The sequence below is a fragment of the Hipposideros armiger genome, unplaced genomic scaffold (assembly GCF_001890085.2).
Source record: "Hipposideros armiger isolate ML-2016 unplaced genomic scaffold, ASM189008v1 scaffold_40, whole genome shotgun sequence".
Classification (NCBI taxonomy): Eukaryota; Metazoa; Chordata; class Mammalia; order Chiroptera; family Hipposideridae; genus Hipposideros; species Hipposideros armiger.
The window spans coordinates 4,931,479-4,946,404 of NW_017731390.1; the positions used below are offsets into that span (position 1 = coordinate 4,931,479).

General features: G+C 57.9%; 1 protein-coding gene across 3 annotated transcripts in view; it reads left to right on the forward strand.

Moving 5' to 3' along the window:
• RARA (retinoic acid receptor alpha) overlaps positions 1 to 14,926 on the forward strand; it is a 44,636-nt gene that overhangs the window by 23,631 nt on the left and 6,079 nt on the right. For 2 of the 3 annotated variants that reach the window (XM_019638781.1, XM_019638780.1), the window contains exons 3-4: positions 12,099 to 12,247; positions 13,473 to 13,614. In XM_019638781.1, coding sequence (XP_019494326.1) covers positions 12,099 to 12,247; positions 13,473 to 13,614 — 291 coding nt within the window. Of the gene's footprint in view, positions 1 to 6,301; positions 6,887 to 12,098; positions 12,248 to 13,472; positions 13,615 to 14,926 lie in introns of those variants that run through there. The other variant, XM_019638783.1, reaches the window with a different exon arrangement.

Consider the following 14,926-nt stretch of genomic DNA (forward strand, 5'->3'; position numbering starts at 1 on the left):
CTTTCTTTCTGACTTTCCCTTTTTCTGGGACTAGAGGCATCTCCCTCCTCCTCGTGCTGGGCTGGGGGGCCTGGCTCTCAGCTCTGGGTAGCAAAGCATGACAGATCAAACTTCACACGCGTGGGAAATGGAGGCAGCCTTGCCTTCCCTGTGCTCCCTGCTCGGGGCTGGTGCGGCAGTCAGGCAGCTCCTAGGAGAGGTGGACATCGGTGGCCCTGATTTCTGCAGGGAGCAGTTACAGCCTCTGGTTCTCTGCCAGCCTTTTGTAGGAAACGCCACTGATAAGGCTCCCTCCTCCCACTTCCCACCAACAAAGGTGTTGGGACAGTCCTCCTCTCCCTCCCATCCCTCTCCCCAGGTCTGGAGGAGGCTGGACCTTGGGTGTCTTGGGTATACCCTTCATAGACCCTGTGGAATAACAGAAATATTCTCCAGGTCACTGTGGGGAGAGGTGGGTATTGGTCCTGCTGTAGTCTCTCTAGGAGCCAAAGTGGGAGTTCCCAGAGATGGCATAGGATCCCCCCACCCCAAACCAGCCCCTGAGGCTGGCTCTCTGAGGATTAGTATTTGCTGTGGAGAGCTGGATTCTGTGTGTATTGTGGGGAGGGTCAGGGTTGTGTGTTTTAGGGGTGGGGGGGGTTAAGGTTGGGTGTGTGTTGGGAAGGGAGTTAATGGTTTGTGTGTATTGGGTGGGAGGGTCAGAAAGTTGAGTGTGTTTTGGGAGAATCATCCAAAGCTGGGGAAGGGGTATCAGTTAGCTTGTTTGTATGCTGGAGGGGTTTGTGTGCTGCAGGCGGTGGTGACTTAGAGCACAGAGTGTTTAAGGGGGGAGTGGTCTGTGGATTATGTTGTGTTTGGGGAGGGTCTCTAATTCTTATCATCTAGGCTGGAGGGGAAACTAACCTGCCTTTTTTGTTGCTTACCCCAGGAATTCCACGGTGGTGGTGGGGGGGAGGCATGCTGTGGAGAAGGCAATGTAGTTTGAGTTTGAGCTTTGCCACTTTTACCTCTGATAACCTTGCTGAGCATGTTTCCTCCTCTGTAAAGTGCGGGTATTACCAGAACCTCCCTCGGAGGGCTGAGATTAGTCAAGACCATTGACGTAATGCGTTCAGCTCCATGCTGTGCTTGTGGTCACTGCTGTCTTATTGCCGTGGTACTGCTGCAGTGACAGTGAAAAGGGGTGGCCCTTTCGAGGTGGGAGTTGGAGCAAACGGGATGCTAACATCTTTGGAGCACCTACTGGGTGTGGGACTTTATCTCTGTTTTACCAATCTTAATCCCTACACTCCTGGGAGAGGGACATTATCTCCATTTACACATGAAGAAACAGCACTAGTTAAGGTTGCTACGAGGTTCAGTGACCGGGAAAGGAAAGCTGGGCTCTTTTCCGTCATCCAGATAGGCACGATATTGTGGGGGGCACTCCAGGGTGTGGGGAGTCTTGGTGGGGGGGGGCAATGTTGAGGTCCCCTCCCTCATGGCTGAGGCCTCCCTCCTTCTTCCCCCAGTAGGGGGCATGGGAAGGCCCACAAGCCACGCCCCCTCATCTGTTTTGGATCCTGAAAGCTGGAGGAAAAAGAGCGATAAGAGGCTTTGGGCCCGATCACTGGTCCTGTCCTGGAAGCTGACGATAGGATCTGTTCACACCCATCCCACCTCAGAATCTACCCATTGCAGCCCATGGGAGTTTGCAGAGCCCAGCAAGCGGCAACCTTCCCCCATCCCCACTGTAGGAACGGTGTAAAAGCCACCGTTCTTATTTTGTTTCAATTTGTGGAGTGGGGAAGGGAAGTTGTAAGCAGTCAGTAGAGGAGCCTGGGATGGGAGTCCCCAAAAGACTGGCTCAGACTTACTTTCTGTCCACATAGTCCCTGTGTGTGCCTAGAGACTGGGGAATGGCTCTAGGGGTCCAGGGTCTAGGGGACCTTGGGGAGACAGAGGAGGGGGTGTGCCCTTCTCCTCTTCCTCTCCTCTGCCACTCCCTCCCCTTTGCAGTCAGAGTCCTCCCTCTCTCACTCCTGCCCACTTTTTCCCGGGACAATAGGAGGGACAGCCCAGGGGGAGGGGGTACTGCTAGCAATGACTTTCCTAGGGTCCAAAATGCAGTTAGCCAAAAGACTGTTGGATGGGGTTTTGAATGAAAATGGGGCGCCTTCACCTTTTATCTGGCAGCATTGATAATGCACAGGCAACCTCAGGGCAAGATCCCAGCATGGTACAGGGGAGGGGACTCAGGAAAGGAAGCCGGTCCTCCTCTTTAGACTGGCCAGGACCTGAGACATTGTGTCTACCCCATGCAAAGGGCCGTGTGCCCAGGGGAATGAGCTAGTGCAGGCCCTGTCTACCCTTGGAGGGGAGGGTAACATCTGTGGAAAGAGGAAGTGTTTCCCTCCTTCAGATCACTTTGGGGCAGTGCCCACCACTGCCTTCTTCCTCCTCCTCCTCCTCCCCCTTCCCCTCCCCCGAGTCTGGGCATAGCCAGTGAAGCTGGGTCTTCCAGGGTGGACTGGAGGCCCTCAGACCTGGCTAGATCAGAAAGAGGCCCTCCCCACCCCATTTGACTTTTGGGTTGCCAGGAACCTCAACCAGCCCACAGACCAAGGCCCCCATGGGCAGAAATCTTAAAGGACAGCTCTTCCTGTGAAGACTTGGGCAGGTCACCCAGCCTCTCTCTGGGTCTGTTTCCTCCTCTTTAAAATAAGACTAGTAATCCGTCCCTGGCTGGGTGAGTTGCTGTGAGGCCATCGTGACCTGCTTGCTGGTGAGGACCTGGGGGAGCTTCAAGTACTCAGCAAGAGCAGTGATGATGAGGAGCTGTGGGGCCGGGCATTGTCTTCGGGGATGGCCACCCCCATACTGGGACCCGCTGTCCGTCTGGCTCCAGGTCTCATGATTTCCTGTTTGTTATCACCTCCAGATGGGGTCTGGACAGGAGGGAGCCCTGCCTGGCACAGGTGGAGGCCAGTTAAGCCCACACCTGCTGAGGGCCTGCTAAACACATAGCCCTTGAGGACAACAGACCCCCAGCCTGCAGGCAGTCGCCATTGAGTTTCCTTGCCCCACAGCGGGGTGGCCAGAGCCTTCCTTTTTCCTCTCTTCTCCTACTGCACCAGGACACTGTGTTCTGCTCTGACTTGTCACATGACCTAGCTATTGTCCAGAACAGGCATCTCAGCCTTGACTTCAACCCCTTCTCCAGCTCCGGAAATCCTATCCATCCTTTAAGGAACATCTTGAATGCCGCCTCTTCCCAGAAACCTTCACAGATGTTCCCTGTAACTCGCTACACTCTCCCTCCCACCTTTGAATGCCTGTGGGTCCTTATTTTTTCTCTTACAACATTCATCTACCATGAAGTGACTTCTCCCCACCTAGTACCTGCAGTGAGCTGTAATCATTTGGGAGATGTTTTCCCCATCCCCAGGTCTTTGATGGCAGAGACAGCCTCAGATCTCTTAGTACCTCGCAGCTGTGAACAGAGCCTAATGCATAACTGGTACCCAGGAGCTATGTAATTTGGGAGCAGAGATACCAAGGGCTGTGGAAGCATCTGCCCTCTTCCCAAGCAATCTCATCCACTGCCAGCGTTTGCCTTCATGCCTCAGACCCCAGCATTCCGCCTGCAATCCAGACCTCACTTAGGCAAGACCTCACTGCAACCCACCTGTCCACCAGCCCAGTAGACATCTCTACGTTTTAGTCTTGGGAACTTTGCTGTTGCGCAAGCCACACTCCAAAGTCCTCTTTGCTATTTCCTTTCCACCCCACCCCCATTTATTCTACCTTCAAAATGTCTCAAGAATCTACCTTCCTCCGTCCATCATCACTGCCAGTTTCCTAGACTGCACTACCATTGTGTGCTGCCCGGGCTGTTGCAGTAGCTTCTAACTGGTCTCTCTTACCCTCCTACAATCCATTCTTTAGACAGCTGATAGAAAGATCTTATAACACTGTAAATCAGGTCTTGCCTCTCCTTTCTTGGAATTTTCCTGTGGCGGCTTCTTGCATTTAGGATAAAATCCAAAAGTCTTACTGAGGCCAACAAGCCCACCTGGTCTGGCCTTAGCCCTGTTCTGCTGCCTCTTTTCCTCTTGAATTTTATGCCTAGTCCTCTGTTAGTTCTTTGAGTGAACTTACCAACTTCTGTAACCCCAGGACCACTTACTGCACAGGCGCGCTCTTTTACTGAGACTGCATACCTTCTTACTCTTTGCCTAACTACGTTTCTGCTTGGAGGCCTTCCCTGACCCTTCAACCTAAATTAGGTACCTACATTACCGTATTTGCCGGCGTATAAGACGACTGAGCGTATAAGACGACCCCCTAACATTTCCACTCAAAATACAGAGTTTGTTATATGGTCGGCTGTGTGCGATTTTGCGAGTGTGGTAAAATCACATAACAGCAAAATCGCATAACAGCCGAGCATACACCCAGCAGCGTTGCTGATGCCTGAACGGTATGTGGGAATGAAGTGGGCGGACATCGGGAGGCCACTATGGCACGGGGCAAGCACTATGGGCAGTCTATCTGAAGTGTACCTGGCGTATAAGACGACCCCCCACTTGGAGGCATATTTTTCAGGGCCAAAAAACCGTCTTATACGCCGGCAAATACGGTAATTCTCCTTCAAAGCACACTATACTTGTGTCAAGACAATTCTCAGTTTGCAATAGTATATGTGTGATTATTGGCTTAATGGCTGTTGCTCCCTAAGGTCTGCAAGGGCAGGCGCACCAGGATATCCACATAGGAGATGCTCAGAAAGTATATTATTTTCTTGAATTGGCCCGGCATGGTAGGAATTTGGGGTTTGGCGGCAGAAAGTTCACGCTACCCTTTATTAGCAGTGTGATCTTAAACATCCCACTTAGCGTTGCTGCGACCTCAGTTAATTTGTAAGAAAGGAATCATAATGCCTTGCTTATCTTTCGGAGTTGCTATGAGAATTCAATGATAGTATCTGTTAAGAACCTGGCTTCTAGAATAATATATCCTTGGGAAGCATGTGAATTCCCATCTTTTTCTGGAGGGAGCTCTGCTGCAGGGTCAGAGCTGTGTATGGGATACCATGTCCTCCAGGAGCATCCCCTCCTTCACGGACCTACCCAACCAAGGCCTTTCTTCCAATGAAACAGGGATCCCAAGGGCTTCCAGGAGGAAGTGGGCAGCTGGAAGGCACCAGCCCCTCCTTTGATCTCTCTAGGGCTGAACTGGGCAGTGAGGGGCCAATCCTAGTTCGGTGGCTGGGAGACACCCTGGGCGGGGCTTTGCTCGCCGGAAGCACGCCGAACTTGGGGAGGAGAGCCCCCTCTGCATGCTTCTGTGCAGAAGCGCCCGCGCTGCCGCCTCGGGTTCCGGCGGGCGGCAGGCCTGCTGGAGTCACACATGATGTCACAGACAATGACACAAGCCGGGTGTCTCAATCCGACACAGCGCCGGAGCTGCACAATGTCACACTCGGCATGCGGCGTCCGTGGCACTAACACTTGGCCACACGCACCCGGGCCCTTCACCTCCGGCATCTCCATCTCGTGGGGGGGGGGGCGGGGGAGAAGCTGACCCGGCTCTGCTGGGGAGGGGGCCGGCGGGCTAGCCCCACGGGCGGGCTGGCTGGGGAGCCAGTGATGTCACGGGCAACGGTGGGTGGGTCACCCGGAGGTGAGGCGCCTCCAGGCGAGTTCAGCGAGAGTTCAGCCGCATTGCATTAGGCAAATGAAGCCTGGGCTGGGTGGGGGTGTGTGTTAGGGGAGGACACGGGGACCACCGCCCTCCTCCTCACACCATCACCTCCCCGCCGTGGCATCTCAGGGTCGGGGACTGACCAAACCACGGGGGAGGCTGGGAGCCGGAACTTGGATGGGGGAGACGCCCGCCCTGTTTCCGTCCTTACCTCCGAGCGCAGCCCCCTGCTCTCCCCGTACCGGCCTCCGTCTGTACTAGGCGTACTCCTCCTCTTGTGCCTTTTCCCTTCTGTCCCCTCTTCTCTCCTCCCCCTCTCCATGCTCCCCCTACTCGCTCATCAAATGCCTCCTCTCGGTCTCAGTCCCTGTGTTTCGCCCGCTGCAGCCAGACCAACAGGGAAAGGGTTAAGCCAGGGGCGGCGCCTGGACTGGACGGGGCGGAGGAAAAGGGGTGGGACCGTAGGGGCGCGGGGTGCGGACTGGGGGTGGGGGGCAGCGGCGCGCACCACCGGAGCCCCAGCGACGGGCCTGGTGGAGGCGGGGCCGCGCGGGGTCCCCACCCCCACCCGGAGCCCTCGCCGGGGAGAAGCCCTGGAGCCCCGGCCGTGCGGAGAAGGAAGTGCTCCGTGACCGCCCGCCCCTCTCCCCGTCCGTGCTTATCCCGCCCCCGGCCGGCGCACTTGGGGAGCCGCGGGACTCTGCCTCGGACACCATGAGACTCGAGATGGGAGCCCCCTCGAGGTGAAGCCGCCGAGTTCCCAGGTCTCGGCCGGGCGTTCCCCGGGGGGAGCTGAGGGACCCTCCTCCCGGCGCACACAACTTCCCTGCTTTCCACCTGGGACTGGTAGAGCGGCAGGCTGACTTAGACGCGGAACTTTGGGCAGAGGGCGGCCCACTGCCCAGGTTGCCAGGCAGGGTGAGGGGACGTGCCCCTCGCCCCCAACTGCACTCTTTGGATGGCGCTGTCGGCTGAGTGAGGGAGGCGGTGCACAGGACTTCCCCGCCCGGACCTCTCGTCTTTGCGGGGAAGATGTTCGAGGGTGTGGAAGTAGGGGGGCTCACCCCCACTCCCAACCCGTTCCTGGTGGTGGATTTTTATAACCAGAACCGGGCCTGTTTGCTCCCGGAGAAGGGGCTCCCAGCCCCCGGCCCCTACTCCACCCCGCTCCGGACTCCGCTTTGGAATGGCTCAAATCACTGTAGGTACCCGCGGCTCCTCTCCTATTGTAGGGGCTGGGGGTGGGCGGTGGGGCTTCCGCTCCTGCCCGGGGATGCGGCCCTGGGAGGGGGGTCTTGTCTCTACCTTTCACTTTCTATCGTTTCTCGTGCTGAAACCTGGGTGCCCTTGCTGGACAATTGGACTCCCCGAGAAACCCTGGGCCCTATTTCTGTTGTATTAGGGCTGAGGAACTTTGGGGGTTCCTCCTTCCAGGAAACATTTGTTCATTTCTCCTTCCACTGGAGGGGAAATGAAGCCCCTTGCCCCACTTTATATCTTCTTGCTTGGAATCTAATAGCTTCACAGCAGAATGGTCCTTTCTCCCACCCTGGAGGGTGGGGTAAAGGTCCTATTTGTAGGCTTGTCTGCCCCTCGGAGGAGGGGCCTCCTCCCCAGATCCCAGCCCTTGCGTCATTTGTGTGGGTGTCAGGGGAGCAATGGATGTCTTTGGTGTTGGCAGTGGGGTGTGGCAGGAAGGGGCAACTTCATCAGACACCTAAGCATCCCTTTCATCTTGGGAAGGGGCACCTGTCCATCTAGCATGGTCCTGGCCCTAGACACTTGGCTGGCATCTTTGAGGCTTCAGTCCTAGGAATGGAGGGGAGAGCTGCTTTGGTGGGAAGAATCCTCCTCCCACTAACCCTAACCTGGTTTGTTCTCTGGGGAATGAGTGTGTTTTTTGTGGGTCTAGGGCTACTCTGGAAATGAATTCCTTCCCTCCCAACCCAGCAGTGTCCTTTTGTTACCCTGTGTTCACGTGGGGATAGGAGCAGGTACTGGGCTGTCCCTTCCCTATGAGGCGCACTATGAGAACCCTGGAGTCCTGGCAGCTTGCTCCCCTCCTCTCCTCACTGCCCCCTGTTTGGGTTCAGGCTCCTCTGGCAGGGAGGGGCTCTGTCCACTGTGGGAACTGAGTGCCTGGGGTGCACTTCTGGGTGTGTTTATACCCAGCTGTGCCTGTAGTGTACTTGGGTGGGAAGGAGCTGGCCCTCTACTGGGGGTGTTATTGTTACATGGCTGGGGTTTCTTCCTACCCCCCTCAGGGCTCAACTCTTCCCAGGAGCTTCTCCCACTCTCCCAGACCTGCTGCCTCCCTCCTGCCTGCTAGAGAGAAGGGGTGGAGTGGGTCTCTGGGGGCCTGGCAGATTGGAGAGGGTTGAAGGGCAACCCCCAGCCCCTTTGCTCTAGGAGGAGAGACTGAGAGACACCTACCTGTGCCCCTCCCAGGGCCACCTTAGCTCCTGCCTGTGCTTTTGTCCTGCCCCCTGACCTTTGCCTCAGGGCTGACGGCTGGGAGGCTGCAAGCTGTAGACTGTGGAAGGCACAGGGTGTGAGTGTGGGTTGACTTTGGCAAAAAGGGAGAGGCATGAGGTATGACCCTTCCATCCTCCCAGAGCTGGAGGAAAGGTGTGCCCCCAAGTGGATAATTGGGACAGGGCTGCTAGGGCCCCCCTCTACACGACCTGGGGGTGAAGCAAGGATGGGAGACCGTGGGCTCCAGTCCTGTCTCTTCCTTTGCCCTTGGGGGCAGCCCTGCTCATCAACTGAAAGGGAAGGAAGAAGATCATGGAGTCTAGCAGGTGGAGGATTTGGTGAGGCAGGTGTTGGGAAGTGGAAGTCTGTCCCCCACACCCTTTCTGGGGTGGGGTAGAGCTCCAGGCCTGGACCCCTGGTCCAGCACTCCATGTAGGTGTGTGCATACTGCAGTGGGGTGTCAGTGGGCTCAGCCCCTAAGGCTGTGGGCTGGGGGAGGGGTGTTCTGAGGCCCTGGAAGGACTTGGAGGCTGGAGGTGGCAACTAGACCCTGTCTAGAGTTCATGAGGTCACTATCACTGCCTTAGAAGGACCACTTGGTATTTGTGGAGGTCCTCTGCTGACAGAAGCCCCCTCACAGGAGTTCTCTACTCCAGCCTGCCTCCTCCACCAAAGGTGGGAAGAGACAGCAGGACGGCTGTGGGCGGAGACCATCTCGTCCTGCAGGGCCCTGGGGACATTGCCTCCTCCAGAGCCCCCATTTGGGGGCACTAGAGGACAAGGGGTACACAGGATGTGGTTCCCCGTCTGTCCCCCACCAATCTCCGCTGCTCACGCCTCCGCCCGCTCCCAGACGTCCAAGAATGTGAAGCACGTGGCCCCCGTAGTTGGGGGAGGGGGATAGATGCTTATCGGCAGCCGCTGGGCCAGGGGGCCTTCTTCCGCCGTGCTGCGCCCGAGCCACCCCCACCCTCCCCCGGGAGGAGGAAGGGCGGTACCAAGAGCCCTGCGCCCCCTTCCCAGCCCTCCCCAGGGGCTGCAAGGGGAGCTGCGGAGGAGCGGGCGCCAGCTGGATTGGGAGGGGAGCCGCTGGCCAGGGGCCCGGCTGATTTCCTGCCGATCTCCTCCAGGAAACCGGCCCCTTGTGCGAGCCTGCGAACGGCTCTGGGGCGTGGGGAATCCGGAGCGCTCTGCGCCTCCTGCGCGCCCGGAGGGGAGCGGGGGAAGGGCACCCTGGCAGCGCGGGCCGTTGGGAGGGGACCCCGGCTTTCCCTGGGCCGCTGCCAGCCCAGCGCTGGTCTCTGGAACTTTGAGCTGAGAAGGTGTGGTGCTGCTCCAGCTTAGTCCTTCTGCAGGAAGAGGAGAGATTTGTGGGCTGGGGCCTCTGGGGAAGGCGGTGAGCGGGGAGGGGCCAGGCCATGGCAGTCCTTCCCCCCTGGATTGTGTGGGCAGAGTTAAAGCTGTGTCCTTAACTCTTGCAGAGGCCTTGAGGGTCCCAGAGTGCCCCTCACCTTCCCAGGCTGCTGACTGGAGGCCTGAGGAGGTGGGAGTCACAGGGGACTGGGCCAGGGCTCTGAGTTCAAAGGGCACACTGGGAAACAAGCCCAGCTCTGTGACCTGGGCGGCAGGTGGGGATGTGCTTGCTGGAAGTAGAGTATAAACTGTAATACAGCTTCAGAGGCACCCAGCTGCTGTCTGGTAGGTGGAAAGGACTCACCCGGCCCAAACTGTAGCCCCCACCTCAGCTCATCTCGCCCCCATCCTACCAAACATTTTTTTAAAAGCACATTCTTTCAGTTCCATAAACACCCTCTGGACTTGGCCTGAGCTCCAAATTTCTACCCGTCTTTGCCCTGCTCGTCTGTCTCTGGCTTTAGAGCTGTCTGTCCATCATCCTGGAATCATCCTGTGTGTCTCCCCATGCCCCGCTCCCCTCCCTCCACCCTACTCTGTACCTCAAAGCTCTCCCTCTTCTTTCTCCACCTCCAGCCTGGGCCGTTTTAGAGGTGGGCCTTGGGGAGGCCAGCCCAGGGCAAAGGACTGATGGGGGGAGGAGAGGACATGAGTGCCCCCATCCTCTGCTTGTTGGAACGCTGACTGGGATTCTAGGCCACGGCCCCCCCACACCTCCTTGTCCTTGACACCCCCACCCACCCATCAGTCTGGATTGTCTATTGTTACTCCTTTAACGTCTTGGAAAAAGTTAGCACAACAAAGGGCTCCTTTGTCACTCGCTCACCCCTCTGCCTCCTGGCCTCACCCAGGCCCCCCAACCCTGCCCCCCCCAGCAGCTGTTCTCAGGCCTCTCGCCTGTCTGATTTGCTTGTCTGGCCTCTGGGAGAGTGAGGTGGGGGAAAACCAGGCCAGGGCAGTTCGGTGTTGGGGTAAGGAGCAGAGGGCTGGGGGGTGGGGTCAGTGAAGAGCCTGTGGACTGGTGGGGTGTGGGCATCCACTGTGTGTTTGCGGTGGGCTGGTCTCTGTACAGGCAAGGGGAAGTGGGGTCATAGCAGTGCTGCTCAGCCAGGCTGACCAGGGAAGTGGTGCCCAGGCACTACTAAGAGCCAGGAAAGCCCTGCCAAGGTTGTTGGCCTAGTTCCCGGTCCCAACCGCCTGGCATTCCCTGGTGTGTCTGCAGGTAAGGGGGGAGGGCAGTAGCGCCGCAGCCAGCCCTCACTGTCCAGGTGCTTCTTTTCTCTCTGCCTGGACTTTGGGGCCATGTGACTCATGGCTATAAGGTGCTTGGGCCTGAAGCTCTGGGCTCCTTTGAATGCCAAATCGCGTGTGTTGGAGTTTGGGGTGAGAATAGGTAGGATTCTGGGGTGTGGGAGGAGGGAGGGATCTACCTACCTGGGAGGCACCCTTGACTCTCCTTGGCTTTGGACAAGTGGACTTAGCAAGGGCCTCAGGAAGATGCTGGGTGGCTCCTTGGGAATCTGGGCTTGCCTTGGGCACAGTTCTCCATCTAGCACAGTTCACCCCAGCAGCCCAGGCTTTGGGCACAGACAGCCCCCACCCAGCCCAGCCCTGTTCTGCCTGGGGTGATGGGCATGGGGCCAGGCACTGGGGAGGGTTTGGCTAATGGGGGCTGCCCTGCTGGTTGGGTCACCCCGCCTCGCTGCCCTCTTGGAGCTGAATAACAGGAGGGGAGGGGGATAGTAACCCGGACATAGTATTGAGGCCAGACAGACTGAGCATTGATGGGAACAGACCCCCTTTGTCACGCTGCTCCCCCCAGACTGGGTACCCAGAGCAAGGGGCTTCCGGGGCCCATAGGGACTCTTCTTGTCTTGGGGGGGGTGTCCCTCTGCTTATCAGGGAGTCCCCGCCTGCTTTGCTCAACATTTGTAGCTCTTCTTTGCACACCCTGCCTTGAGTCCCCAGCCAGGGGATTGTTTGGGTGTAGGAGGGGCTGTGGCTGCAAGCAGAGAGGGGAGGGGGAAGCGGAAGCTGAGGGGGTGGGGGAGTGGCCGGCTTTGAATATCCTGTTGACCCCAGTTTCCTCTGCCCCCAGCTTGTGTCCTCTTCCCTTCCTCCTCATAAGCCTTAACGCCTTCCTAACTTGGGGGGTGGGGTCGGGCCAGGCTGCCCAGGGGCTCGGGCTTTATAGCACTGGGCTGACTCCCACCCCTACCTACCAGGCATAGCCATGTCCACATACAGAGCTCATGGTTTATCATCTGATCTTTCTGGGTTTAAAGGTGGGGTCCTGGGGAAGTAGATAGGAGTGATGGGGTATTGATGGCTTCATGGGCAGCCTCATTCTGCAAGTCTGAGGAGTCCCAGCTTTCCTGAGACTGTGCTTGGCCCCGAGTTTGAATCCTGGCAGCTGTGGTGAGGCTGGAAGAGGCTCCTGGAAGAGATCATGTGGGGGGGGGGGGGGGGCACGGTATTAAGGATGGTGACCTGGGTCTCTAACCACCCCTCCCTCTTCTCTCTAGCCATTGAGACCCAGAGCAGCAGTTCGGAAGAGATAGTGCCCAGCCCTCCCTCGCCGCCTCCCCTCCCCCGCATCTACAAGCCTTGCTTTGTCTGTCAAGACAAATCCTCAGGCTACCACTATGGGGTCAGCGCCTGTGAGGGCTGCAAGGTGAGTTGGGTCATTGGGAAGGACAGTCCTGATTAGATAAATGGGATGTCCCCACTGCCATGTCCTGGTAGTCTGCTGTTGGGGGTGGGGGATGTCCCTGAAGCTGCCGTGCTTGTTTCTATGCAGAAGGTGGCAGAAGAGGAAGCCCACAGTAGAAACCTGCCCCCCCATAGATGAGCAGGGGTTCCCCAAACGAGAGGTCCTCTCCTGCCTAAGCTCCTTTCCCTGCCTTCATCCTCCAGCTGGCAGGGCATAGGCCTACTCTGCCACCGCTGCCCAGGTTGCCATGGTGAGCTGGCTCCTGACTGGCTCTTGGCTTGGGACCCAAGAGGCCTGCCCCCAATGGCCCTGCCTGAACCTCGCCATGGCAGTCTGGCAGGAGGCAGTTAGGAGCAGGCGCCTTGCCTTGGCCTCTCCTTCAGGTGCCCAGGCTGTGGCCTCCCCAGTGACTGGCTGGATTTCCCTGTGCCCGTGTTAGGCTCCAGGGTGCAGATGTGGTTGCCACCTTCCAAGCAGCTGTGGGCATAGCCTCCCTAGCCTCCCTGTCTCCTAAGGCCTGAGCCTCTGTACCAGTTTCTTCCCCAGAGATTGGGGCTCAGAAGCTGTACAGCTTCGGGGCTTGGAGTTCCAGGCTGCCCCTCAGCCTGGGGTAGCTGTTCCCCAGGTGTGGGGCCAAGATCAAGGGCAAAGCAAAAGGCCTCAGACTGTGTGTGTCTGGTTGTTCCGGCCTGTCCCTGATCTGTCTTTCTCTCTGGTTAGCCTGTGTGTGGAGCCTCTGACAAGTCTGGGTCTACCTGTGATCAGTCTGTGCACATCTCCCTGGTTGGCGAGCATGTCTTGTTGATTGTTCCTGAGAGTGTGTGTGTGTCCCTCCGTGGCCTCTTTCTGCTTGCCTTCTGAGCCCAGGGCTCTGCCTCCCTCCCATCTAGGCCCATCTCCCCCTCTTCCTGACTCACTGGCAGCCCTGATGTCCTTTTTCCAAGGACGGAGGAAGCAGTGTCTGTGGGCATGTGTTGGGGAAGACCCCCCCCCACCTGCAGTATAGAAGCAGGTATTGGGGTTCTGGGGGGTGTCCTTGTAGGTGGGCCATTCTCTCATCTTACCTGGCTTGCTCAGGTAGGTGATGGTCAAAGGCTTGGGGGCAGCAGTGGCCTGGACCTCTGTCCCACTGGCTGAGGCTGCAGGCTGGGTGTGGCTGACCTGACTCCTTCTCCTCCATGCCCAGGGCTTCTTCCGCCGCAGCATCCAGAAGAACATGGTGTACACGTGTCACCGGGACAAGAACTGCATCATCAACAAGGTGACCCGCAACCGCTGCCAGTACTGCCGGCTGCAGAAGTGCTTCGAAGTGGGCATGTCCAAGGAGTGTGAGTGCCAGGGGCCACTGGCCGGGCCACACACTAGGCAGGGCCTGAGGTGTTCCTAAAGGCCAGGGGAGCAGGGGTGTATGGATGTGTGTGTATGGACATGACCTTGCACAGCTGTGGTACGGTGTGCGGGCTCATGGTTAAGGGCAGTTTGTGGATAGCTGAAAGACCTTTCCGTCCGTCTGTGCATCTAGCCGGCTGTGTGTCCATATGCAGGCAGCCATTCCCTGTTTGCACGTGGCTGGCTGTGTGTGCTTGTACACGTGTGCACGTGTGTCTGCTCCAGGCTGGCTTGCTTCCAGACCCTCCTTGGCTTTGGTGCAGGGCTCAGAAGCATCCCAGAGTCCCTGTGGATTGTGCATCTTAGAGGAGGGCCTGCACTGAGGGGTGCTGGTTGGTGTGTGTGTGTGTGTGTGTGTGTGTGTTGGGGGGGAGGGTGCGGCTGGCACAGGGATCTGAAAGCCATTGTCTGGTGAAGCCGGGGCCCTGGAGTTGGAAGAGAGAATTGGGATTTCTCAGATCCCAGAGGGATGGGGCTTTCTAGTTTGGGCTCAGCTGAGGCCTGATGGAGGGAGGAAGGGAGGGCTGGACAGGGAGACCCTCTTGTGTTGAATCATGAGTGTTGCCGTGGTGACCGGTGATTGATGATGTCAGAGATAAATGACGCTGACAGACGCCTCCTTGTCTGCGTGGCCGTTGCCATGGAGCCTGAGCCTTGGGGGATGGGGTGGGGGAGGGGGCTGCAGGACCCCCTAGCCTTTTGTAGGGAGGGCAGTAGAAGAGGGAAATGGGGAGGGGATCTGGGGGGACCAAGGAGGACCAAGGAGCCCCAGATAGGAGTGGAGGGGACCTGCATCACCCTGCCATCTTTGCCACAGGAGGCAGGGGCTGCCTTGTCAGGATCCCAGGAAGTGGCGGCTCCGTGCTGCAGAGTGGGTGACAACTTGGTACCTTTAGGGCCCAGCGTCTCCTCCTCCCTTTGCTTCGTCCACCTTCAGCTCCCAGAGCTTTTCAGTGCAGAAGGACCAGGGTGGGGACCCCTTCTCCCTCCCACCGCCATCTCCCCCTTTCCCTCCCTCCTTCTCTCTCCGGCTGCTCTGTGCCCCGGAGCTGAGCAGCTGCCATTTCAATAGAATTAAAGCTTCCGAATGATAAACGTCTTGTCACAGCTGCAATTTTCTCTTCCCAAATTATCCCCCCACTCTCCCTCTCCCTCTCCCTCCTCTCCCTTGCACTTTATTGAATTTGCAGAATCGACATGAGTGATCTCCAAATTATGCCAGCTCCCCCCCCACACCCGCTGCCCCCCCCA